At 34.4% G+C, this 27,018-nt stretch overlaps 3 protein-coding genes across 4 annotated transcripts in view; 2 read left to right on the top strand and 1 right to left on the bottom strand.

Moving 5' to 3' along the window:
• LOC136815363 (uncharacterized) overlaps positions 1-4,041 on the top strand; it is a 36,388-nt gene extending 32,347 nt beyond the window's left edge. Inside the window, exon 3 of the mRNA XM_067071804.1 lies at positions 1,274-4,041. Coding sequence (XP_066927905.1) covers positions 1,274-4,041 — 2,768 coding nt within the window. The remainder of the gene's footprint in view (positions 1-1,273) is intronic.
• Positions 4,042-11,377: 7,336 nt separating this feature from the next.
• On the bottom strand, positions 11,378-21,899 carry LOC136815335 (uncharacterized). Its single transcript, XM_067071776.1, has 6 exons — positions 21,815-21,899; positions 21,080-21,188; positions 20,368-20,414; positions 19,883-19,949; positions 18,997-19,144; positions 11,378-12,296 (listed from the first exon to the last, which is right to left on the bottom strand). Exons 1-6 carry the CDS (start codon positions 21,826-21,828, stop codon positions 12,034-12,036), a joined length of 648 nt encoding a protein of 215 aa, XP_066927877.1. The 5' UTR covers positions 21,829-21,899; the 3' UTR covers positions 11,378-12,033.
• On the top strand, positions 13,424-19,380 carry LOC136815334 (uncharacterized). 2 transcript variants are annotated; one of them, XM_067071774.1, is made up of 6 exons: positions 13,424-13,591; positions 14,207-14,535; positions 15,822-15,888; positions 16,432-16,533; positions 17,082-17,150; positions 17,696-19,380. In XM_067071774.1, the coding sequence occupies exons 2-6, from the start codon at positions 14,219-14,221 to the stop codon at positions 18,842-18,844; spliced, it is 1,704 nt and encodes a 567-aa protein (XP_066927875.1). In that variant the 5' UTR covers positions 13,424-13,591; positions 14,207-14,218; the 3' UTR covers positions 18,845-19,380. The 2 variants fall into 2 exon arrangements, with proteins under 2 accessions (XP_066927875.1, XP_066927874.1); XM_067071773.1 differs by lacking the exon at positions 13,424-13,591 and having other exon boundaries at positions 14,131-14,535.
• Positions 21,900-27,018: the final 5,119 nt, after the last annotated feature.

Genomic DNA, 27,018 nt, shown 5'->3' with positions numbered 1-27,018 from the left:
TCAACATTATTGTTTGCGAACCGTAATGTAAAAAGTAAATAAACTGGTGTTCTTATTATGATAAAAGGTTTTTTCTTTCCTTGCATGTAATATCTTTCTTATCTTTATGTATTTCTTTTTAAAGAAAAATATTTCAATTTCTATTAATAATTAAAAATTTTAAACAACTTAGGTTCCCACTTAGGTTCCCCCATCCCACTTTTCCGGTGTTCATTTAGGTTCCCACTTAGGTTCCCCCATCCCACTTTTCCGGTGTTCATTTAGGTTCCCACTTAGGTTCCCCATCCCACTTTTCCGGTGTTCATTTAGGTTCCCACTTAGGTTCCCCCATCCCACTTTTCAGGTTTCATTTAGGTTCCCACTTAGGTCCCCCCATCCCACTTTCAGGGTTCATTTAGGTTCCCACTTAGGTTCCCCCATCCCACTTTTCAGGTGTTCATTTAGGTTCCCACTTTAGGTTCCCAGGTTCCCCCATCCCATTTATCCGGTATGCCAAAATATACAGTGTACATATCAACTTTGAAAGGTTACTCTACAAGATCTGATTGGTTGATATTTCTGAAACCTACGTCATTCTATTCAGAAAAGGTTGAATAGCGAAACCATGCCTCCGATTGTTGATTTGAGGTTTTGTTGTGGAGAAAACTCGCTTTAAACGTGAATAACCTGTTTTTTAACATCGCAAAACATGAAAAGTTAAATATCTTTTGAATGGGGCGTGTAAATGATAAAGCGGAGCACAGTTTTGTAGGGGAGAACAAGGGCTTTCGAATACAAAAGGTTTCATTGAAAAATATTCAGTAGATTTTGAAGAGTAACTCGTCAAAGTTCGTCTTTTGAAATCGCGTCATAATTCTAAATTATATAAAAATATTTCGAAAGAGTAATTACATTTTTAGAAAGCTATTGAATTGCACTTTAACCACTACAGTCCAATTTCATCAAAAAAAAGGATGCTAAACAATTAATTATACTTTTAAAAAATAATCAAATTGGCCTATCTGTAACCTTAAAGTCATCATCTATTAGCACAACCCGTCTCTGAAGAATGGTATCTATTCCCCTCATATGACATAGGTTGACTTGATGACCTCTACTTTCCGAGTGAAACATAGTGAAATTTTGGGGTAACTTGTAACCACAAGACGGAATTCAACGAATCACTATATCAATAGGTTTTGATTTTTTTATCCATCCTTATTTTTATACTTGATTATCTTGATTATTATAAAAGGTGCAAACGTCTAAGACACCTATTCATATTTTACAACAGACAAAAAGGAGGTCAATTCAGATGAGCTTGATACAACAGCAATGGATGATATCTTTAAAAATATTTGTCCGGAAATTGATCCTCCACTTAACGGATGGGAAAGTACACCAGATGACACCGATGTCAAACAAGGGGCTCATTTGCGATCATTAAGCGTGGACCGTAATAACACACAGCACCGCTTCTATATTCGAGATGATGAATTTAACGTAATCTACAACAGAATGAAAAGAAGGCTTAAAGCGCTTGGCCGTACTGAGAAAGATTTCGAAGATTTGCTTCCTCCTGTACGATATGGTTATACGAAACCTGTATCGACCTTCAGAGGAAGAGAAAAAGTCTTAAAAGAGATCAGTGACAAGGTTGACCAGAATGAAGATCTGAAGTTGGTGATCCATGCTGTTGCTGGTACTGGTAAAAGTGAAATTGTTCGAAGATACTATGAGCTAAATGGTGATAAATTCGAACAAAATATCCTGTGGATCAAAGCAGATACTGAGGATTCACTTAACTCTTCGTTTATCGATATTGGTGAACAACTTAGACTTGAGGTGAAGGACCAAAATGGACATTACAAAGGGATCAACTCTATTGTCGATGGTGTTTATCGATACCTTAATGACGTTCAAATGCTGTTTGTTTTTGATGATGTCACTGACCAGAGAATGTTGATGAAATATCTTCCGTCGTTCAAGAAGCAGACTGTCCTGATCACAAGTCAGAAGAGTGAATGGATTCAACCAGACTTTGTATCCATTCGACTAGAACCATTTGACGAAGCCGAAAGCAAGAAAATGATTCGTGAAAAATCAACAAAATCTTTGTCTGAAGCCCAACTGAACGAAGTCACACAATTGATTCAAGGCCATCCCTTATCATTACAACAATTCGTTGCAGCTATTAATCGAACCAGGCTAGATGTAGCAGATTTCGTACAATACTTTAAAGCTGAAACAGGCAAGACGTTTGAGATGCCATTGTTCAAAACTCCGTATGCTCATTCAGCAGTGGCAGCTATAAAAATCAATATCGAGCGTCTCATTTTTGAAGACGATGAAAGTCAACTCGCTGTTAAATTGTTAAAAAGATTGTGTTATATCGAATCTGAAGAAGTATCTATGTCAGTTGTGAAAATAATATGTCGTGACTTCGACGAGCTGGGCATTGATTCTGCTTTGTTTCTCCTTCCAGAGCTTTCACTTGTTAATATACGAAACTTGTCAAGAGAGACGATTGTAAGCATTCATTCCATGATTCGGGAAACCGTTCTCGTTATCAACAATGAAAACGAAGAAGAACAACTGGTTACGTGTTTAACGAACTTCTTACAAGAGATTGAAGTCGAGAAAGAACGTATATCCGCTGATCATGCAGATTTTGGTAAAATATTCATTTTGCATTTCATTAAACTTATTCAGTCCCAAACCGAAAGTAAACAATTCCAAAAAATACTTGTAGATGAAATCGGACAGATTAATCAATTAATGACGGTGAGAGGGAGAAATCAGGTGATTATTAACGTTTGTCAAAACGTCTTAAAACTATCCAATTTTTCTGATCATGATCAAGCATTCTTAACTGTAAATACTATCTTGGCATGTGCATACCAATCAAAAGGTGAACACGATATAGCAATCCATTTGCACGAGGAGACACTTTCTAAAATGAAAACCGTTTTTGGAGTCCAGCATATCGATACTTTATCGTCCATGGATAATTTGGCAATAGCGTACAAGGAGAAAGGAGACTATAATCAAGCAATCAAATTACACGAGGAGACTCTTTCTAAAAGGAAAACCGTTTTAGGAGTCAATCATATCAATACTTTAGGGTCCATGAATAATTTGGCAAACGCGTACCAGGAGAAAGGAGACTATAATCAAGCAATCAAATTACACGAAACGACACTTTCTAAAATGAAAACCGTTTTAGGAGTCCACCATATTGATACTTTAGCGTCCATGAACAATTTGGCAAACGCGTACCAGGAGAAAGGAGACTATAATCAAGCAATCAAATTACACGAAACGACACTTTCTAAAAGGAAAACCGTTTTAGGAGTCAATCATATCGATACTTTATTGTCCATGAATAATTTGGCAAACGCGTACACGGAGAATGGCGACTATAATCAAGCAATCAAAATACACGAAGAGACTCTTTCTAAAAGGATAACCGTTTTAGGAGTCCACCATATCAAAACTTTAGCGTCCATGAATAATTTGGCAAACGCGTACCAGGAGAAAGGAGACTATAATCAAGCAATCAAATTACACGAAGAGACTCTTTCTAAAAGGAAAACCGTTTTAGGAGTTGATCATATCGATACTTTAGCGTCCATGAATAATTTGGCAAACACGTACCAGGAGAAAGGAGACTATAATCAAGCAATCAAAATGCACGAAGAGACACTTTCTAAAAGGAAAACCGTTTTAGGAGTCCACCATATCAAAACTTTAGCGTCCATGAATAATTTGGCAAACGCGTACACGGAGAATGGCGACTATAATCAAGCAATCAAAATGTACGAAGAGACACTTTCTAAAAGGAAAACCGTTTTAGGAGTCCACCATATCAAAACTTTAGCGTCCATGAATAATTTGGCAAACACGTATCGGAAGAAAGGAGACTACATAACATCCACTCGTCTATTTGAAGAAGCTTTAATGAAAATTAAAACGAGCGTCAGTAATGATCATCCGTCGGTTGAAATGATAAGAAGAAACAGAGACAGAAGTAGGATGCTACTTTTATCAAATAATTCCTAAATTTTCTAAATTTCGAGTGCACCAAAAATAAGGATACATGTTTGTCAAAATATTGAGAGTTCATGGATAAGAATTTTACGCTTGATTTTTTTGTCAATGTACAGAACTGTACAGAAGAAAGCTAAACTTAAATTTTAGTTTATAAAACTTTAAAATCGATCCAGACAATCCAAAGTCATCACGATATTCATAAAACACAGTGAGCAAAAATTTCTTTGTTAATTACTCTTGTCTCCTGAATAGACGTCCCCCCGCTAATTGTTAAGAGCAAAAAAAATCCATCCCCCCGCTCTTATTAAGACCCCCCCCCCCGCTAATTAAATTTGAATAATTAAATTTTTTATTACAGTGTAGATAGACCTTAAACTTGTTAAAATTTTCCTTTTTGTTAGTGACGGTTCTTATTTTACGTGTTCATTTGTTATAGTTTCACTTTTGTTGTTGAAATTGACCCTATCAGTTAAAAAAAATTATGTCTTCAAATTACCCCTCCCCCATCCATCCACCCCGCTTATTAGAATTTAGAAAGTTTTCCTACCCCCCTGCTTATTCGGACCCCCCGTCTATTCGGGAGACAAGAGTACCACCTAAACAGTCGAAAACCCCTGCAAATGGTAAACTATAATAAGTTGCAGATTTAAAGTTTCTGGTGCTAAAGCAGCACCCTTTTAGAAAGCACATTTTTCTGTTAAAAGTTATTCCTCTTAGGTGGCTAAAAATGCAGAGAAACATCCAAAATCTAAAGAAATGCTATGGATATGCTTAGTTCTTATCCCTCAGAACACTTGATACATTTACTAGAACGAATGAAGAACAATCATTTATTAATACTGTTGAATATACAATATATCATATCATAATCCTGTGCTCATAACCATTATATATGAAACACGGGAAATTTTTAGAGAAACTCTGCCGCAAGAACTTCTTGCTTTCTCTTTCCAAAAGAGAATCCCCCCAAATGCTGTGATACTTCGATGCCATTAGTTTAGCCGTACACCTTTTTGATTCATTCTTATATGCAACGGTATTGTAAGTGCCACAAAAAGCATAAGAACAATATTTCCCCTAAAACAATGATTTAAAAGTTTAATTTTGGTTAAATTACCTTAACAATTGTATGAATTTTTCATTAAATATTTGCTGACTGTTTTGAATGAATAATAACATTTTGGGAAGGTCAAAATTTTCGTGAAACCTAATTAAGGTCTGTGCTATGAAATAAAAAACCAATGGAAAAATCTTATCCGCAAGCCCAATATCTTGACAAATCGATTTACTTACTTTGGCGCACCCGGTATAAGAAACTTGGAAAATGATTGGGCGGGAATATTTTTTTTCATCTTACATTTACATTTTGAGTCTGATTACTTGTTTTGCTAATTTAGAAGAAAAAATATCTTCTTAGACCAAACTTTTACCTAATTTTGCAGGCTGTTCATTTTGATACTGAAGGTATAAAATTATAATTAAAAGTGAAATCTCAGTGGAAAGATAATCTCAAGTGTATTATTGTGGCTTTAAAATCTATCAAAATTTTCCAAAAGAAAGATTTGGGACAAAAGCTTTTCATTTATTATGAATTCAAATACTTTTTTATGGTCAAATTTATCTAAAAATCTTTTGTTTTGTTTATCTTAATTATTAATTTTCAATATTTGTAATCATTATTCATATCATTAAACATTTTTTTCTTATTTTAAGAACAACACATATCAAACTTCAAGCAAAGATTTTATTCAAACCTGGAGAAATAAAAGTTAATTTCTTTTTTCTTTGGTCAAAAACTGACACCATGGAGGCTATCATACTTTTAAAAGAAGAAATTATGAAAGATATTTGAAAATGACTTTAGTATGAGACGATTTTCTTTTATCGAGCTTTTTCTCACTTTTAGTGGACTAAATAGCTAGCGCACCAGTATTTTAAAGAATATATTTTAAGTTTATTGACTCTAATCAAATTTCGTATCTATTTCAAATTATTTTGGTATATTTTTAATATTTCATTTAATATTTTTGGTCATTGTTTAATCAACCATCTCCTTTATTACTTTTGCATACTGAAATTTAATAACTTTATCAAATTCACGGTATGTCAACTTCGAATGAAATTTTTTCGACTTGACCAAAATGACTAAAATTGGTCATTATTGAGTTAGTTGGTAAGCTCTTTTCATGGTCTCTCTTTTTTCTATTAAGACCTTGGTCAAGATTTTCAGCAGCCAAAAGAATCTTTCATAAATGAAGAAAATTTAGCTTTAAACCCTTACTTATACTTATACACTTTTTGACAGTCTGCATATGTTGATACTGACGAAATAAAACTACAATTAAAAGTTGTACCTCATTTGAAAGATAATCTCGAGTGCATAATTGTGGATTTAAAATCTATCAAAGTTTTTGAAAATAAAGATGAACAATGGAGTCTTAAGGTTTTGGATCAAAAGTTCATCATTTAATAAGTAATTTTTCATGATCACAAATTTATCTAAAATTCTTTGTTTTGTTTATTTTAATAATTAATTTTTAGTATTTGCAATCATTAATGTATATCATTAAACATTAATTTTTAAGAACAGCACACCCAACTCCAAGTATTCTATATCAATCTACAAGCAAAGATTTGATTCAAACCTTTTTGAAAACTTTTTTTCATTTAATATTTTTGGTCACTGTTTAATCAATCATTTCCTTAAATACTGTTGCGTACTGAAATTTAAGGACTTTTTCAAAGCCAATGAAGAAAATTTAGCTTGTACCCTTTTTTATACTTATACAATTTTTGGCAGTCCACACATTTAGATACTGAAGAAATAAAATTACAACAAAAGTAGTTTCTGAATGGAAAGATAATCTCGAGTGTATTTTTCTATGGTGGATTTAAAAGCTGTCAAAATTTTTGAAAATAAAGATGAACAATGGAGTGTTAAGGTTTTGGATCAAAAGTTTATCATTTATTATGAATTTATGTAATTTTTCATGATCAAATTTATCTAAAATTCTTTGTTTTGTTTATCTTAACTTTTCATCACAAATTTATCTAAAATTCTTTGTTTTGTTTATTTTAATTATTATCTTTTAATATTTGCAATCATTAATGTATATCATTAAACATTATTTTTAAGAACAGCACACCTAACTCCAAGTATTCTATCAATCTACAAGCAAAGATTTGATTCAAGCATTTTTGAAAACTTTTTTTCTTGGGTTAAAGCTAAGCTATAGAGGCCATCGTACTTTGAAAATAAGAAATTTTGAAAGATCTTTGAGATTGACTTAATAAAGTAGGACCATGGAGGTATAAAGAAACAGGAGAAGTATGCTATTGTAACCATGCTCGCCCTACGATTAAAAATATTACGATAGGTATGCATGCTCATAATCTCATATATCGTGCATTTTTAATGAGCTCCTTTTGTTGATAGATAAAATCTTATTGGCTAACTTAAGTGTTGGAAATAAAATGGGACGAGATTCATTGTTTCTGACATTGGTGTAAGAAAATATTTGGATTAAAAAAGGGCCTGTAAACTTTGCAATCCTTCATCAAATGACAAGATTTTTCGATCAACATTTTCTTCAAGGTGAACTCTATTGCTTAATACTTTCCTCCAAAATTCTCCAGCGACTTTTTGTCTACAAATTGGGTCTGAAATTTGTGTGTGCTTATAAAGAACTTTTCATTTTCTGGCTTGAGTAAATATCTTTTCAAAACAAAATTTAATGGATGACAAAATTGAACGCAAACTTATTTCGTGGAGCTAAATTTTATTTTATTCTCGTATATTAGAAGGCTGGAAATCTTCGATGATGATAATAAGAATGTTCAGAGCAAACTTGAGTTCTGCTAAAAAGTCGTATTTCATCGGGCGAGCCTATAATTTCTTTTGATTTATTACATAAAAGAAATCAAAAGGCTTTAACGACCAATTACCGACAAATTCATCTCCCGTCTTTCTTTATACCTCTATGGTAGGACGCACCTGACCACGAAACTACGGTCAAAAAGGATAAGTAGAATCAACGATGTAAAAATAATAGATAACCAACTTGCCTTGATTCTCAAAAAACATCCGTGTTACGGTTGTAAAAATATTAATGACATTTTGCATCGTAAAAAGTGCAATTAAATAAAAACTTGCTTCATTTGCAACCTTCTATTGGACAGAATCGATCACGTGATGTATATTTTTCCAAAATTTGGGTTAGAAAAAGTGTATTTTCCTATAGGCAGCCTCACAGAAAAAAATTTTAATTAGATATTATTGTTCTATAAACATTCATCTGTTTATTTTGTATCATGCAACCTTGGTTGGTGTTAAGAAATGGGGAAAGATTTTTTTGAAAGTGATTTTATTACTCGACTATTGAGAGAAGTGTACAATTCTTCTTAGAAGAAAATTGTTTTCACCAGTTAAGAAAATGATTCTTAATTTGAGTTTATTTTTCTTATGATTTAAGAGTTTTTTCTTAAGATTGTTTTTCTTGTTTTCTTGATCAATAATATTTTTCTTGCTCCGCGGAAGAGAAATATATTCTTCTCTGAGGTTTTTTTTACTTGATAGAAGAAAATTATTTTCACCAGTGAAACTGTAACCGTTGGACCAAAATATAGCCCCAAAATATTCTAGATCTCTTAATCCGTTAAGACGCGATCACGTAAAATTGCGTAATCCAAAATCTCCCAAATGTTGAAAATTGAGTTAGATTTAGTTTCGAAAAATGGAAAAATAGGGGGCAATTTTCGGGGGGGCAATTTTCCTAGGGGGCAGTTTTCTAGGGGGCAATTTTCTGGGGGGCAATTTTCCTGGGGGGGCAATTTTCTGGGGGGCCGTTTTCCGGGGGGCAATTTTCTGGGGGGCAGTTTTCCGGGGGGCAGTTTTCTCGGGGGCAATTTTCCTGACACCAACCTTCATGCACTTTTCATACGTGAGATATCGCATTTCAAATCACACATATATTTTTCAGATAGCAGCATTTTATGAGCGTTTATTTATCCAGATGAAGATTAAGTGGTATCAGGCCGATCCGTAGTCAATTTGTCTAAAAATTTGCAGTAAATATAACAATTCAATTTTCTATCAATTCAGTGGATGTCAAAAAGTGTGTCAAAATCTAGCTAAAAGCATAACACGCACTGCACACAGAGCTTTTTAATAGAGTGCTCATTTCAATAGGAAAACAATGGTTGTTCTCTTGGGAGAAGTGCCTTCTAGAGGTAGTTGGTTATCTATTATTTTTACATCGTTGGTAGAATAGAGAGTGAAATGATGGCGATTTTACCGATAACAACGGTGTTGTAAAGTAAAGGGCATTAATAAAGGCTTCGACTCCTATAAATGTACCAGAATGTAGTTTTAATTGCAAAATCAGACAGACTTTTGTATATCTACATATCTAACCATACCCCCTTTGAGCAGAAAAACCTCTCACCTTAGTCCATTGGAATATAGCAATCGATCATCGAAGATAAGCATGTCCAGCACAAATTTACGTCAAGTCTTTATTCCAATTTCTTTTCTTAATTTTTTAAATTTTCTTTTCACTACTGTAAGAAAAAGAACACCAATAACAACTGTCTAAACAGAAAAAAAAGTCCATTTGGGCTTTTCCATAAAAAATTTATCCCCCCCCCCCCCGGACAGCAGGTCTAGCCCCTCGGATAAGCATCAGTTGACCCCCTGGACATTCATAATTACCCTCTAACAGATCTAAATTACCCCCAAACTGAGTAGGTTTACTCCTGGACAAGGCAAATTTGGTAGATTTTTTTACTACGGACATTTTCTGGAAGAGCCCATTATAAGGATCATATAGGATAGTGAAGAGATGTTCATTTAACATCAAGCGATACTTCGATTATCAGCCGGATTGAGAGAGAATGGCATACGAGGATAAGGCTATCACTGTGTCTTACCAACATTCTGCCGATTGGTAGTGTGAAGGTTTCGATCACAGACTTGCATCGCAGTGAACAGGGAAATAATGTTTTAGGGAAATATGGTGACAGATTTTCTACCTTCTCACAAGAAAGACAATTGTAAATGTAAGTACATCTTTCATGAAATTATACAATATAAAAAATTTAGACAATTAAAAATTAAAATTCGAAATTTATTCAAATATAATATTTAAAAAAATAATATAATATTGTTAAACATTATTAGCAAATTCTTGGCTATACAACGATTTAAAACTTTGCTCACGTAGAATACCAAAAATATGAATGTCAAAAAACCATGACAAAACAAGTTTATTTTAGAAAACCATTGGAGTATAATATCAATCATTGCTGATGAACCAGAATCAAGCCGAACTTTTGTTAATCAATTTGAAAAAGACGAGGATAAAGGCGAACAGGCGTCCATATTCTTTCAAGGTTAGTGATATCATTTCGTTCAATCATTTAAAAAGTTTAAATACCAATTATTTACTAATACCAACAATGTTAAATCTTTTTTCCCATCAAAACTAAACCCCCTTCTCACAGACCCACTAGGAGCCCTTCCCAGTGGAAAAATTGGCCAAAATATCGTCTCCGGTGAAAAATTATCCTCCAATTTTTGTCCCCACTGAAAATAATCAAATAAACCAATCCTCGCTGCAGAATATTTACTATTTTTCCTATCCCTACTGAACTTTCTGACTTGAAAACAAAAGAATTTAAATCCCCGGTCATAAAACATATGAGAATATTAATCTCCATCGAGTTTCAGTCCGTTATTTTTATCCCCACTGGCTAAAAGAATCCTACCGAGTCTGTGAGAAGGGAGTGTACAACTCAATCCAAAAGATAACCGAATACATTCAGAGGAATGCAAAATAAATCACCAATCACGGTCAGGTTGTTAAGTTCTCATTTCCAGGTCTATGTTCTGTGTTTATCATTATTTTATTTTCTACTCATTGTATTAATCCACTTTCCCCCAATAACTGATTTTGATTCGAAGAATAAGTTAAGATAGTGATAATCTTTCTTTGATTGCCCCATGGCCAATGGTGGTTTTATAAGGATCATTCTGGGTCATTCATTGCCTCAGGGCCAAAGGTGGTTTTATAACGACCACTCTTGATCATTCGTTTCCTTTACTTTACTACCTTACGGGTTTTCTCTTTCCACAGGCAATGGAGGCCAGAAAGTAGCAAATTGAGAGCCTGATGCATGAAGAGGATTTCACCACGAAAAATCATCAATCAGAATGAATCATCTATAGTGGTCACCCAGGGTGGTTCATTCTCTTTCAATGTTCGATCTTCACATTTTTCCACCGCCAATAGAGGCCAGAGAGTAGCAAATGTTGTTGAGAGCCTGATGCATGAAGAGGACTTTCACCACGAAAAATCAATAATCAGAATGAATCACCAATCAGAACGAATCATCTATAGTGGTCACTCTAGGTCGTTTATTTTCTTTTTACTTTGATTTTCTATTTTTCCAAAGCTAATGGAGGAAGAAGGTTGTTGAGAGCCTGATGCATGAAGAGGATTTCACCACGAAAAATCATCAATCAGAATGAATCATCTATAGTGGTCACCCAGGGTGGTTCATTCTCTTTCAATGTTCGATCTTCACATTTCCACCGCCAATAGAGGCCAGAGAGTAGCAAATGTTGTTGAGAGCCTGATGCATGAAGAGGACTTCACCACGAAAAATCAATAATCAGAATGAATCACCAATCAGAACGAATCATCTATAGTGGTCACTCTAGGTCGTTTATTTTCTTTTTACTTTCTGATTTTCTATTTTTCCAAAGCTAATGGAGGAAGAAGGTTGTTGAGAGCCTGATGCATGAAGAGGATTTCACCACGAAAAATCATCAATCAGAATGAATCATCTATAGTGGTCACCCAGGGTGGTTCATTCTCTTTCAATGTTCGATCTTCACATTTCCACCGCCAATAGAGGCCAGAGAGTAGCAAATGTTGTTGAGAGCCTGATGCATGAAGAGGACTTCACCACGAAAAATCAATAATCAGAATGAATCACCAATCAGAATGAATCATCTATAGTAATCACTCTTGGTCGTTTATTTTCTTTACTGCCCTTGGGCTTTTTCCCTAACCATTGATTTCGATTGGAAGAAAAAGATGACGCAGAAGTGGAGTCTTTCGGTGAATTCTTTTCGAAAACTGATCGTAATAGTTCTCGTTTGTTCTCGTCACAAAACAATCTCATTTTCAATGATGGTTTAGCTGGTGTGGGTAGTTTATCATCATCGTCGTCGCTATCACTATTCATATTCGAACAATTGCCTGAAAAAATAAAAAAGAGCTTTACAAACTTGATTATTATCATACCTACCAAAAAGAGAGGTTGTTTTTAGGATATCTCCTGCTAATAAGTAGACTGTTACATTCAATATCAATACAGAGGGCAGCAGGGGGTGGACGAGCCTTCTCAAACCAAAAATAACTCATGAAAATGTTCACCTCTCTAAAGTAGCAAAATAACAAATAGATTCTTCGTCATACCTTTAAAGTGAGGGTGGACGAACTAAAACCAGTATTTTACCCCTTAGAACAATTTAAAATACACGCTTTTTTATAAGAATGGTGTAAATCCATTTCATCATGGATATTCTTAACGTTTTTGGGAAAATCATCCTAAAATATTCTTACAGCTCATTCTTAGGTTAGGATCCTAATTCATAATAGATTTAACATTTAGTACATACGTCTCAAGCATAAAATGGCACTTTTGTAAAAGCAGTGAGTCTAACTTGGGCCTAACTTGGGGATAATTGATAATTTATAATTGGAAATGCTCTTAAAATGGCATTCTTAGCTTGAGTAGCAAAATTCCATGGTGATATTCTTAGCATATTCTTAGTTTTTTGGCCATTTTCATAATTTTCAAAAAGCGTGTACTTTCCTTGGACCCACTAGAAATTCTTCTAGGAAATAGTCGTATAACCTGCTGGAAATGTTCGTTCACCCCCTGTATGGATATTAAATGGAATAGCCTAATTGAAAGATTTGTTTTATATTGCTAGCGTAGTCTAGACGACTAATTCAGAACTAGCAGGAATTAAACAAAGGAGCAAATTATATAAGTAAGTCTATCCTGAAGCTTTGTTTTGCCTAGTTCATAAATGGTATCTTGGAATTCTGATAGGTCGCTTCAACAAGACAAAAATACACAGGTGTCAGGAAAAAATCATAATATAAGGCGAAAATAAAAAAATTTAGTGTTTCCGGAAAATTGAAATTAATTTCAACTCATAGGATTTAACAAATATGAAATCAAAGTGTTGCTGCAAAGTTGAAAAGAGCTACGATACTGATATGATCTGATATGATTTAAATTTAACAAATATGAAATCAAAGGGTTGCTGCAAAGTTGAAAAGAGCTACAATACTGAGGACGTGGATTCATAATCTTATAAAATGAATAAAACTGTCATTCTCAGAATTGAATAAATAATCGATCAAGTGGATTCAAAGACACATAATTTTGCAATCATAAGTCAATATTGTTTATTGAGTTTATAGGAGAGTGCGACGAGAGTTTCAGCATCATGTGAGGTTTTTTTAATACTTACGGAGATGTAAGCAAAAATGTTTTATTATGATAGATTTATTTTTTAGGGTTTAAAGTTTTGATACAGCATTAGCATTACTCTTTTGAAATGTTATATTATTTGAATAATTTACCGGTTTTTGGACTCATTTTATAAAAAATTTATATTTTTGGCACTTTCAGCTTAAAATTTTTCTAATTTTAAAAACCTAAGTTTTTCAGGTTTAATATCCTATTTTAACCCTTAATTCAGCCATTCAAAGCTCAACGTTGTTCTTAAACTGTTTTTATTTTTTGAAAATCTGAAGCTTGAAGCCTCATTTCTCTTATAAAAATGGTTTATATAAAAAGGAGTGTATTATTGCTACACGTTTATTTTATAGAAGGAACACGTTTATATAGAACTCGAGGCTGAAAATGGTCCAAAAAATAAGGAATAGTTAAGGAACTGCTCAGGCTGAGAAGAAGTTATACTTATAAAGAAGTTAAATATTTTGCGAATCCAAACTTAGCAGCTTTGTAAATAAGGAACTCGATAAGGAACTTTGAGGCTGATGTTCTCTGTAAAAATAAGGAACTCCAGGCTCAGAGCAAAGTTAAGGTTCCTTATAAAAAAAAAAACGTGTAACATTGTTTCTTTTAGCAGATTTTTAAAATGGCATCAAGCAAAGAAGTACGATTTGCATCTGAAGAGCAGCAAATTTTGGGAGCATGCGTAGTAGACTGTCCAAAATGTACAATTTGTATGACACCTGTCACAGACGAAAACAATAAATGTCAGACGTGTCTTGAAAAGATGAAATTGTCACCAACAGGTTTTCAATTTGAAGTCGATGGCCCTGATCGTAAAATGTTCGAATGCCCGATATGTTTATGTATTATGAGGAAGGCAACAGAACTACCTTGTGAACACTTAATGTGCCATGATTGTCTGTTTCATTATGAAGAGGGACAAAAAGAAAAAGCTAAAAGGTACGACATCCATTTAGATTTATAAACTGAGGTTTCGCATATGGTTAGGCAAAGCTTCAGTGTTTTTAGTTTAAAGCCTGGTGATATGCTTCTGTCTTCAGCTTATTACATGTGTTTTTTTATAAGCATTGCACTTATAAGCATATCTAGGCTCAGATATGGGGAAAATTTAAGCATATGGCAAGCATTACTTGGGCCTACGAAAAATGTTTTTTTCCTGATTCAGGGGGGGGGGGCACGCAGTTACTACAAGACATGATGTGTAGTAAGTGCTTTTTCAACACTTTTTTTCAGGACCACCACCCTTTGCAGTCACTACACCTTGGTAGTAACTGTTTTCAGAAAAGATTTCCATGTACCACCCCTGTTTTTGAGTGATATCATCAAAAAAATGCTCGAAATTACCCTAAATTGTGATTATTTTTCAACCTAAAGCCATTTTTGTGCTAGATTTTCTTTTAATTTACTTGGTTAACAGCTGTTGAGAACATTTTAATGATAATTAGGGAAAGCATAATTTCAAAGTTGGGTCTGAGAAAAATTTCAATTTTTTTTTCGTCCATTTATAACAAAAATATTTTTTTTAACAAAGAATTTTTTCACAAAAAAAATCATTTTTTGTGAAAAATTTTGAAACTTTTTTAAAAATAATTAAAATATAAGCACTTACTACACCAAAAGTGCTAGTTTTAGTGTTCGGCACCACCCCCAAACAGCAGTTACTACACTGTGTAGTAACTGTTTTCATAACTTCTGAATACAGTACCACCACGGTAGTAAGTGTCATACTGTCTTGTAGTAACTGCGTGCCCCCCCCCTGCCTGATTTTGGCTTTTTTTGGCTGGAATTTTACGGATTTTCAGTATTTCTCTGAATTTATGCTTTGGATTTAAGCCTCCCCTCAAGCATTTTTCAGCCTTATTAAGCTTTCCACCTAAGCATCTCTGAGCCTGTTTTCGGATTTTTGTATGCTTATAAAAAAAACATGTACTTCCTTTTTGTGTCTTGTGCATTCCTTGTTTTTTATTTTTTCATTTTTTCTTCCAATATGTATATTGGGCTTTTGTTACAGATTGTCATGGTTAGTCGCTAGTTTGTATTTTCTTCAGTGTATATAAATTCACTACGTTTCCCTCTAAAAAAATGTGTACTCTCAACAAACATGCTAGAAAAAAAGAGTACACGTTCAAAAGGGATTGGAGTACACGTTTAAAGGGATTGGAGTTTAGTGTTTATCTTACTAAAAAGGTGAGTTAAACATGATCGTATTTTTTATGTTACCATAGAGACAGGGAAGGAGAAAGAGCATTATTTTACTGCAGCATCTGCCAAACCGCATACGACCCAAATAAGGTAAACATTAATTTTATCCTTGTATACTGTCAAGCGATGGGGTTATTAAGTGTAAAAATTTTTGTGGTTTTTTTCTCTTGTCGTTTTCTTTATAAAATAAAAAGCAAGCGTTTACCCTGTCCCTTAGTTCGCCTACAGAATATACCACGCCCATATATGGCCCTCGTCACCGGGGAGCTAGGAGAGCTATGGTCCTCTCACCTTTTTTGTTCCGAAAAAGATTATTTTGAAAAACTCTCAACTATTTTTCCATTAATTCCTTTCAAACTGCCTCGAAGTGGGTCCTGAAATAGCACTTTTATCTCCACAAAATTAAAAATTTTTCTCCGTTACTCAACCGGTGGGAAACGTCAATTTCCTCCAATATTTGGCCCCCTAAAACTTCAGCCCTCAAACTTGGGGACCTGCCATAAAACGCCAATAGTAATATAAAAAAGCGGTGAAAATTAATTAAATCAAATTAAATTAAACTAATTAATAATCCTCCTCATTAATTTTTCAAAGATAATTTCAACTTCTTTTAAATTGATTCATATTTGACAGAAATATCACGTCAAATCTACAGACAGAATGATTCAAACATCACTTCCAATTAAATGTCTACAGAAAGATTGTGATTGGGTCGGTTGCATCCAAGATTATCAGGTATAACTATTCCATAGTACTCTAGGGTACCTAATAGCCGTCCCCCCCTGCTAATTAAATTATCTAGAATTTTCCACCCAAGACATTCTTATTTCAACCCCCCCCCCGCTTAGTCGTTTTTGGGAAAATATTTTTGAAACTTCCCTCTTTTGTCATAATTCTGCTGTATTAGCCTCCTTTTCAAAAATTTCCCACCCAGGACATTTTTATTGCAACCTCACCCCCCGCTTAGTTTTGAGATGTTTTCCAACCAAGGTGATGGCGTGATAGGGACTTTTTTCTAGCGTGATTACACGATTTAGAATGTTTATTTTCGTGATTACGTGATCAGAGGTCAAAACGTGATCGTGATTTGAAGGATTTTTGAGCCGTGATGTGTGATTTGGACTTTTTCAAAGTGATGCATGATTATCAAAATGTTTTGCTGAATTTGCGTGATCGTGATCGAACACAAAAAATTGCAAGATATCGTGATCAGACTTACCGCTTGGGTGGGCCTCCTTAATCATAAAGTTCTTAAGCATAACTCTTCCCATTTATTAACACAGGAACACGAGATGAAATGCGATTTCGTGATAATACCATGCCCTTATGCTGAAATTGGGTGTTTCGCTAAGGTAATGATAATTTTTTTTAACTTTTAATTTAACTTAATTGTAGTAATACAAAATATTTAAAGCATTCAATTTGTGGGACAAGCTAGAGTTTTTACAAGCTCTTATTTGAATTGGTTGGTCGTTAAGATGTAATAAAAGAATCTTATTATTTTTTCTAAAGAACGCGTCATCTCTATCACTTTAAATGACCAATTAGTGAAGTATCTTGTAAAAACTCTTGCTCATCCCCAATTTGTTGGAACTGTTTATTTCTGCTTATTATGACTTTTGAAGGATAAGCAATAGTTATCGCACGGTACCGAGTGCAATATGAGATTTTTTTCGAGTTTTCGTCTTCTAAATTAATGATCACTTCGAACTTGAGGAGTTTTGAGGATTTTGAGTTATATTCTATATATACATTTTTTTCTATGGATACACTGTAATTAATAGATCATAGCCATCTAAACTTCACTATATCCACTTTTTACTGACGAGAAATATTTCCAATTTTACAAAGATTCTCTCTGCTACCAGCACTTCAAGCAAATCTCATGGTTTTTCAGGTCAAACGCAGAGAGCTACAAACACATATGGTATCCGAAAAATCTACCCATGATATTCTAGTCCTAAAGTCTCTCAGTCTTTTCAGTCAAGAACGAGTCAAGTATCAACATACGATTGATACACAAAGCCAACAAATTGCTGACTTACAGAAGACAGTAAAGCAAAATGCTAAGGACATTGAAACCGTAACGAAAACGAATATTGCTATGAAAACCAAGATCGATGCTCAATCGAAAGCTATCGCTACAAATGAGAAAAAAATTGAAGTATTGTTAAAAGAAAACCTTGCCCTTAGTGGAAGGATTGATGCTGAGAACCTTAGAGTTGACGAGGCATGTGAACAATTGACCAAGACAGAAATTAACGGCACCATCACGAAACTGATAAAAAAAGATTTAGATAGTGTGGCAAAAAAGTTGGATACGGTAGAAGAGATGGTAACTAATGATCTTACGAGTGCATTGAGACAGTTATGTGATGATTTTCAAAATCGGGCGAAGGATCTATGTGACCTCCAAACATTTTGCCACAGATTGTGTTCGCTAAATAATTTCTTGGCACAGCACCGTGTATTTGACAACAAATTTGCTCTGTGTACGGTATTTAAACAGGCCGACCTTGATCAAAATGGGAAAGAGCTTAAATCTTGCCACGCAGTAATTGAAGAATTGAAAAACGAGAATCAAGAGGAATGTCAGTTACTTCAAAGATTGAATAAAATAATGGTGCTGTACAGTGATGTTATATACGGTATAACATGGTCTCAAAGGCTTGTGCGCATGTCCGAGAAGATGCAGCCTGGTGAATTTTTAGGCAAATATATCAAGTTTTATGGATACACTAGGGATCGAATAGGTGTTAAAATATACAACGATGTTGAAGTTTTCAACAAGGCGACAAGTCGAGAGAAATGGTGCAAATATGAATATGACACAGCTTGTAATTTATCGACGGATGAAAAAGATCTGTGGATTGCTTTATGGATACCAACTGGTTTGAAAAACATTTGTCTCCTTAATTGGACGGAAGAGACTAAGAAGAAACAATTACCTATTGACATGAGCGTTAAAATCGAAAGTGATTTTTTGTTGGGAGGTTATGTTATCTTAGAAGTTGAATGGGATCCTTTTGAAGAAAGCAGTATGTAGTAGTACCGCTTTTAAATAACCCGGAGACCTTCGAGACCGAATGACAATAAAGTAGAAAATATCACCAAAGGCGATTAAAAAAAAGTTGCGATAAAAAAAACAAAAACAAGAAAAGTGATTCCCAGTTTGTATAAAGTAAAATGTGTACTTACCAGCTGAATTGAGAGTGGAATTTTTCGCATCTTCTTTCATGAAGTCCGGTAGATTAATCGGATTGAATGTACAATTTCTTCGATGAGTTGCCAGTAATTCAAGCTTTCCAACGTGTACGCAACCTCTTGATCGGAAAGGACAAGCAACCTACAATGTTGTAATGTAAAGTATATTTTTATCAATAGCAGTAAGGAAGAATTCAGGCAGATCGACACCAAAGTGGCATGAAACTACCAGTAGCAGAAAAAAAGTGTCTTTTCTTCCTGATTGACATATGTATCGAGCACTGTAAAAAACTGCTCATTGCTCATTGTATATAGCCTCGATTTATTAATTATCATCAATGAATACAATATACAATTTTTTATGTAATACAAATCAAATTCAATTAACCTCATGGTTCTTTCAACCCAGAGTTTGGTAGTTTTTTCATAAACCCAAACAATGGTTGGCAAGTGTATACTCTTTTTTTTATAAGCATAACGTTTATAAGCATACTTAGGCTCAAATTCAGTAAAAAATAGTAAAAGCATAATGCCAAGCATACCTCCAAGTTGAAATGAAATAATAATCGTGCAGCTTTTCTAAAACGCTGACCTTTTTAAGGCTACTTTTAAAGCTGTTTGAGCTTTCTTGGCTTTCTTTTTACCTGCGGCGCCAAATCACAAAAAGAAAACTTTCATTCTTTGAACCGAATCAATGATTTGACTTAAAAATTCGAAATTTTCATGAACCCAAAGAAAATCAACAAATCAAAGTCTAAGTATGTAAATAAACATAAATTAAGATTTTCCTAATAAGCACATTGAGCCTCGATCGGATTTTTCCGAATGCTTTAAAGAAAAAAAGAGTGTCTTTCGGAAAAGCAACCTAAAAATGGCTAACCATTTGGTCCCCTATAATGTTCGCCAAGATAAAATCGTAATGCAAATCTTTCTTTGTGACCGTTCTCCTATAATAGAAATATTAAAAAGCGGTTTTTACTGTCTTTGTTTTCTCAAATACAAAGTATTTTATTAAAAACCATAATAACACGAGATCATTTCTGGAAAAGTCCCTGTTGCCTGCTCTTGCTGAAAAGTATATAAATAATTGCTGTTGCAGTTGAGTGAAAAGTTATCTATCTGACTAAGCCAAACCACTGATGATTATCCATGTGTTTAAGGCATAAATTGAGGCTGAAAATGAGATTTTCCTAAGCATATTGAGCATCGACCCGATTTTCCCGTACGCTTATAAAAAAAAAAGAGTTGATTAAATTTTTTAAAAGATTTCAACCTTGCGCTCACGGTTCCTGTATCTAACCAAGAAACATTTTATTTTCACTCTCTTCCTAAGATTTCTCTGAACCAGGAAAAAATAGTAAATACCTGTCTTCTGGGCATGTCTTGCTCTGACTCAACCATCGAAAAATGCACTAAAACAAAGAAACAAGAAAAATCGAGATAACAGATCGAACACCAATAACAGGGGCAAAATAAAAAGTTTTTAGTTTTTTTCATACACGATTCAATTACACGATTTACTTTTTCATTATTAGTATAAACTCGTATCGTTCACATGTATTCTTTCCATGAACCTGGCCATAAGAAAGTTTTGCAACTAAGAGCTAACTAACTAAAGCTTGATGTGGGCCACCTTTTTACCTTTTTGCATTTCATAGAATTTCAAAGAAGAGAATTTTAAAAGCCTTCACTGTGTCTTTTTTTAAACATGGAGATCCATGCGAATAAAATTAATCGATTAAATTCCTTAATCGTACCACTGTTTTATTTAGGTCCACTTTTTTAGAGAAAGTAGTAAATACTGAAAATCGAAACAGATCGATATTAGAGTCTCCCTTTGATGATGGTAAGGGAGTGGTCAAAAAGTATCTACTAGGGAGGTGGCGGAGGATTCCAGGGGGTGTCAAAATGCCTCTAGCAGCTGCTATTATTGCAGCCTCAAATCATACGTTTTGAGAGGTCAAAGAACATTTTAAGTGGCCTATATTAGGAGGGTCTTGAAATCGTTTTGAGGATATCAAGGGAAGGGTGTGAAGTGTGTCCTAAATGGACCCAACATCAATCAGATTTATCATACCTCTTTGCAAAAGCTATGCCCACATGGCGCTCTTTGTGGTTCATTGTAGACATCTTGACAAATTGAACAGAATAAATGTTTGCTAACTGATTCAGGATTCAAAAAATATCTGAAAAAATATAAAGGATCATTCAATTAAAAACATTTATCAAAATATTTCATTTTCGATGACGTAATAATTTCAAGTGCTATAACTCCTGATAACTCCAAAAATATTGCTCTTGAGGGACAAAAGATAAAATCAAAAGTAGCTCTTGTTAAGGAAAAATGATTTTGTGTAATTATAACTCTTGATCCAAAAAAGATACGAAAAATCTGAATACATTTTTGCCTAGTAGTCATTTCTTTCTGTAAATGTTCGAAATAATCATTACCCTCTATCCCTATTTATAACCATCCTTAAAAAGTCAAAGTGTAAAAAGAATTGTCTTTTCTGATTTTGTTTTATAGAAAGAAAAATTCAAATAACGGGCTCCTCCAGAAATGTCTGTATATGGGGGTGTAGGATATAGTGTCCGGTGGTAAACTTCCTTTAGTTTTGCTCTGTTTGAGAGTAATTTTGATTGTCCATGGGGTCAACTAATGCTTGTCCGAGGGGTTAGAAATGCTGTCTGGCGGGGGGGGGGTCAAAAGTCACAATGTCTGGGTAGTAAATTTCCAAAAAAATGTTATATCCTCCTCCACCCTCTAAGTTCATATTTTTTCTGGAAAAGCCCAATACCAGGAGGACTTTACCTTTGCTCATTCATCGTGATGAAAATTGTTATTCAAATTGCTAGTTAATAAATAGTATGTATTGCATTTATTGTTTACTCTAAAAAAAACAAAAAACAATATGTATCACTCAACAGCTCAAAACAAATTTTAAATTCAGTATCGATTGTGTATATCGAGCATCAAATTGAAGATAGAATAACCAAAGGTAATATATAATAATTCATTGATTATCAAACGTTTCTCTAACCCCTCTAACTAGGGGGGCTTTTTTGGACCACCCCTTAAATTTTGAATAAGTTGGTTTTTTTGAATGAAATTTGGCACACAAGTCATGAATTTAATGTAACTTTTGACGAAAAACTTTTTTGACGACGTTAATTATCATGTCTAAATTGAGAAAAAGTAAAAAAATTCCCTTTGTTGTTCCAAAGCTTTATAAAAAAGTTTAAAAAGCCTTATTTTATCTTTTAAATATTCAACAAATACTGTTTGAAAAATTTATTTTTGACAAAAAAATAAAATTGTACCATGGACATAATTATATACTATTGAACTGATTAAAATGCTGGTAAATGTGTGAAATTTTATGAGACCTTACTGTCAGAAATTAATAGTCATAATTATTCTGAAGGTGTAAAAAATTTTAGGTGTTGAAAATAAATTTATTATGAAGCTACATAAATAAAAAATTAACAGAAAATTTCAAAATCTCAAGCTTTATTTTAGGCGTTATAAGTATTAGTAAGCACAAAACAGAAAAAGCTCCTCCCCTAGTCGAATAGGGTTATTTTGATAATGATAGATAGCCTTTGTAGAATGAAATGTCATGTTAAATGAAATTAAAGAATTTTCATGAAATGAAATTAAAAACTAGTCATATATCCAGCATCAAAGACAACGATGAGAGGATAGTTAGTTATGTTATTGAGAAAAGAAAAGGAAGGTCTGTAATCTAAAGGCTATTTATTTCCTTTTCTTCCTCAACCTCTAACACATGATCAAGACACACTGCAGTTTTCAAAAACTTCACAGACTACTTTTATTTTTAAATTTATTAAAGGTGTACAGTGTTTTTACTTTTGGTCTTCATTTCAAAATTTCCAACCCAAAAAGTCTAGTTTTCCAATCGAAAGAGTTTCAATTTTTCACAAAAGTGTAATTTCCACATGGATTTTTAATGTTTTCCAAACTGTTTGGAGAAACACAAATTTCCTTAACCCAAACGACCCAAAAGGTCTAGTTTTCCAAGGAGGAGTCTCAATTTCACAAAAATATAATATCCACAGTTTTCCAAAATGTTTGGAGAAACACAAATTTCCAACCCAAAAAGTCTAGTTTTTCAACCCGAGGTATCAAATTTACAAAAATATGTATTTTCACATCGATTTTTGAACTTTTTTTCAATTCCCAAACTGTTTGGAAAATAAAAATTTCCCACCCAAAAAGTCATGTTTTTCAACCAGCTTTGGAAAATTGTCATTTCTACATTGGTTTTATTCACTTGATTTTTCAAGGGCATTGGTTTATTCTACAAAACCTATGGGTAATTTACGTTTTCCAAATCAGCAAGGTACTTTTCGAAAATTTTCCAACTCCCGGACCTTATTAGGACCCCTCTCCCATTTATTTCAGCCTATAATTATTTACGTTATTTTGGATTTTGGATTTGCGATGTTAGCTTTTTAGGCTTATGCAAATAAATGGATAGAAATAGAAATATTTTGGGTTTTCAGAAGTACAATTTCCAACCCCACGGCAATTAGGTCCCCCCCGTTTATTAAAATCTCGAAAATTTTCCAACCCCCCCCCCCCCTGTTTATTTGGCACCTTAAGAGTAATTGCTCAAATTTCCAACCTTCAATTATAAAACGAAAATTTCCAACCCAAAAATATTGAATTTTCAACCTTGGAAATCGAAAAAATTTTCCTGTGTAAGGCTCAAGACTAGAACCCCCAATACGAGACATTTGGCTGAACAAAAAAAAATTATCATCATCAATTTTGTCAATTGTCAAAATCGTTTACTCACCAGGGGGGGGTCATGCAGTTAGTACCAGACACGTTGGCAGTTAGTACAGTGGTGGGTCATTTTCATTTTAAGGATTTTGCAGTTAGTACCTACTGGGTACTAACGCTGAAAGGGGGTGGTATCTCAGAATTTAAAAAAAAATCAAATAGTACTTTAGGGTACAGTACTAACTGCTTGAACATAGTGGGCACCCCCCCTGGATTCAGGGGGGGGGTTGAGGATTTTCAGATTTTTAAAAATAGGTGGGGGTTGGGTTGATGAGAAATTTCAGGTGGGGGTAACCCTATGTAGGTGGGGGTAACATTTTTCAGGTGGGGGTTGTCAAGTTTTCTGTATTTAACTTCGTTTGATTTTGTACTTTTTTGTCTTTTTCAACTTTCCACATACTATATATATATATATATATAAATTTACTATTCCCTATTCCTAGGTTGAATAGGATGCAAGTCCGTCTTGATATCAAAATAGACTTGCATCAAATTCTCGTCAATAAATAAATGTAAATGTAAATAAATAAAATTCTGGATAACCCAGTCTCATCATAGAAAATAATATCTATCTATCTATCTATAATATCTATACTAGATAAAAATATAAACAAATGACTAATTTTAATGAGTGAGTGTTCAAACAAAGCACATCTCTTTATATCCATTACCTATGACATATGTTTCCTAAAGGAAAAAAGGATAAACTGAATTTTCAGGTGGGGGTTCGAAGATTTTACAAATTTAGGTGGGGGTTGCTGAAAAAGGTGGGGGTTGGGCTGATATGAGATTTCAGGTGGGGGTAACCCTATGTAGGTGGGGGTGACCTTTTTCAGGTGGGGGTTGGAGGGGTGTTGCCCACTATGTTGAAAATGGGTTGCTGTCTAAAACTGTCTGCCTTTTAAAAAAAGTCTCAGCTGAAATATTTTGACATTACTCACTCAAATGTTTTGACCTTACAATGAATGTCTTCTAATTTTACAATAATGAACAATATATCATATTGACTTTGCAATGACTTCTATTCACAGGATGAAAGACACACCCCACACACCACATTCGAATATTTGAAGAGGTCTTATAACTTTTAGTGAAGTTAGAGATGTTTAAATTCACAATGCTTTAAAAACCTTCTTTACCTCCCAAACAATTTTGTACACAACGGTGGAGCGCACATTTTCTCGGGCCATTTCTGAGAACTTTGAATTACGGGCAAGGTGTGTATAGACCTTTTTTTAATGAGGCCACCCTGTTGAATAATTATGTAGTCCAGCATAAAAACAATGATACAGCCATGCATATTTACTGTTTCATGCATGTTATAATAATTATGCATGGCTATATCATTGTTTTTTTTGCTGGACTAAATAATTATTCAACAGGGTGGCCTCATTAAAAAAAGGTCTATTCCACATAGCTAACTGATTTATCAAAATTTTGAAAAAAGTATTGGAAATTCCAGATATTTCCACTAAAAAATTGATTTTGTATTGGAAATCCAGGAATTTCAAAAAAACATTTTGCCTCAGAATTTTGCCGTCAACACCCCCTGCCCCTGGCCCTCCTGCTGTCCTGCTGTGTAGACAAACAGACTTTAACTCTGATCTGCTGGAAGAACCCATTTGGTCAGGGATTTTTTGCAAAAAAGTACAAAATTCTTTTAAGAAAACTGCCCATCTTAATATCTTATGGACTTACGAATAGCCTCGATATCGACACCTCTATGCCTAATTTTTCTTCTTCGCTTTTCCTGATGCTACCTCCATGCCACGCTTTTTCTTCTGTGCACTGTGGTCTGCTGCTTGGACAGTCAGGTACATCCTGGCAAATGAACGGGGTATTTTTCACTTGCGATTGGTGGCAAATGCAAGGGGTCGAAAACAAAAGTGATGTAATAGCACTGAATACCCCACGCAATTGAACCGGGTTGGAAATATTTTGCTTCATTTCAAAGAACTGCACAGGCGGTCATCGAAAAAATGCTCTGTTCGCGTCGCAACGGGTGTTAAAAATGCATGCGGCGGACGGGCGGTCAAAAAACATTCCCGGTTTTTTTTTAATCACGCCAGTAACTCAGGGGCGTGTGGTAACGCGAGCAAAACAATTTTTCGATGGTCGTCAGAGTAATTGAGTACTGCACTACTGCTGGCTGCTTTTGTGGAAAATAGACCTTTCTTTTTTCAAAGAGGACATCCTGTTGAATAATTATGTAGTCCAGCCATAAAAACAATGATAGAGCCGTGCATGATTACTGTATCATGCATATTGTAATAATTATGCATGGTTTTATCATTGTTTTTCTGCTGGACTACATAGTCATAATTATTCAACAGGGTGGCCTCTTTGAAAAAAGGTCTATATAAGTACATTTCGACAACCGTTTGGAGAAATATGGCTAAAAGTTAAAAAAACTGCACACCTTTTTGACACAGGCTTTTAGGTCAATCAGACCCATCCATCAGACAAGACGAGACCAACATTTTTAAAATTCCTTGAAAAATATTCTAGCTTTTTTTAAATCTTTCTCACTTTTAGCGCTTTTTTCCAAATAGCCTCGATTTTACGATTTTAGGATACTCTAGCCTTAATTCTTCTCTGGACCCCGGGCCTGACGCCTGGTCTGACCGCGTCGATCGCCGAGCGAGGTGCCGATGTCTCGCGCGTCTTTTAAATTTAGTCGCCTTTTTCAAAACCGGCTGAAACCGGCTGACACCGGCCCCTCCCTACCGTGAGTATCACAGCGCGAATTAATATTTTCTCTTTGAAAACTTGACCTCTGATACTCAGGGTAGCCCCTCTTTGTTTCGATCTTGGTCCCTTGAAGATTTGTGACTTTTCTTCTAAGCAAAATGAAATTTTCCCGTCCGCCCTATCCCACACGGCCTTTTACGCAAGCCAAAAATGCGACCTATGAAAATGCGCATGCGCGAAAAAACATTCGATTCGAACCAAAACAGTTTCGGGATCAGGTGACGTTAGCGTGGTCGGTGTCGTTTAAGTGAACTAGTATATTTTACAAGTTCACTTAAGCGACACCACCAAAAATGATAGTATTTCAGAAAGTGGGCCACCGTCTAAGATATAATTTACTGACCAGCCAGAATTCACTAGTTCACTTAAGCGACACCAACTAGTTCACTTAGGCGACACCCGCTAGTTCACTTAAGCGACACCCACTAGTTCACTTAAGCGACACCCACTAGTTC

This window comes from Clytia hemisphaerica, unplaced genomic scaffold (assembly GCF_902728285.1).
Source record: "Clytia hemisphaerica strain Z4C2 unplaced genomic scaffold, Clytia hemisphaerica genome assembly, whole genome shotgun sequence".
NCBI lineage: Eukaryota > Metazoa > Cnidaria > Hydrozoa > Leptothecata > Clytiidae > Clytia > Clytia hemisphaerica.
Note: the sequence above shows the minus strand (reverse complement) of the source record. Positions and strands in the feature narration are given on the sequence as shown.

Excerpts from the sequence above, each read along its gene's own strand:
- LOC136815334 (XM_067071774.1), top strand. The coding sequence starts at position 14,219 with ATGGCATCAAGCAAAGAAGTACGATTTGCATCTGAAGAGCAGCAAATT. Across the intron at positions 14,536-15,821 it reads CAAAAAGAAAAAGCTAAAAG|AGACAGGGAAGGAGAAAGAG; the intron begins GTACGACATCCA and ends ATGTTACCATAG. Across the intron at positions 17,151-17,695 it reads AAATTGGGTGTTTCGCTAAG|GTCAAACGCAGAGAGCTACA; the intron begins GTAATGATAATT and ends ATGGTTTTTCAG.
- LOC136815335 (XM_067071776.1), bottom strand. Across the intron at positions 20,415-21,079 it reads GGCATAGCTTTTGCAAAGAG|TGCATTTTTCGATGGTTGAG; the intron begins GTATGATAAATC and ends TCTTTGTTTTAG. Across the intron at positions 19,145-19,882 it reads ACATTATAGGGGACCAAATG|GTTGCTTGTCCTTTCCGATC; the intron begins GTTAGCCATTTT and ends ACAACATTGTAG.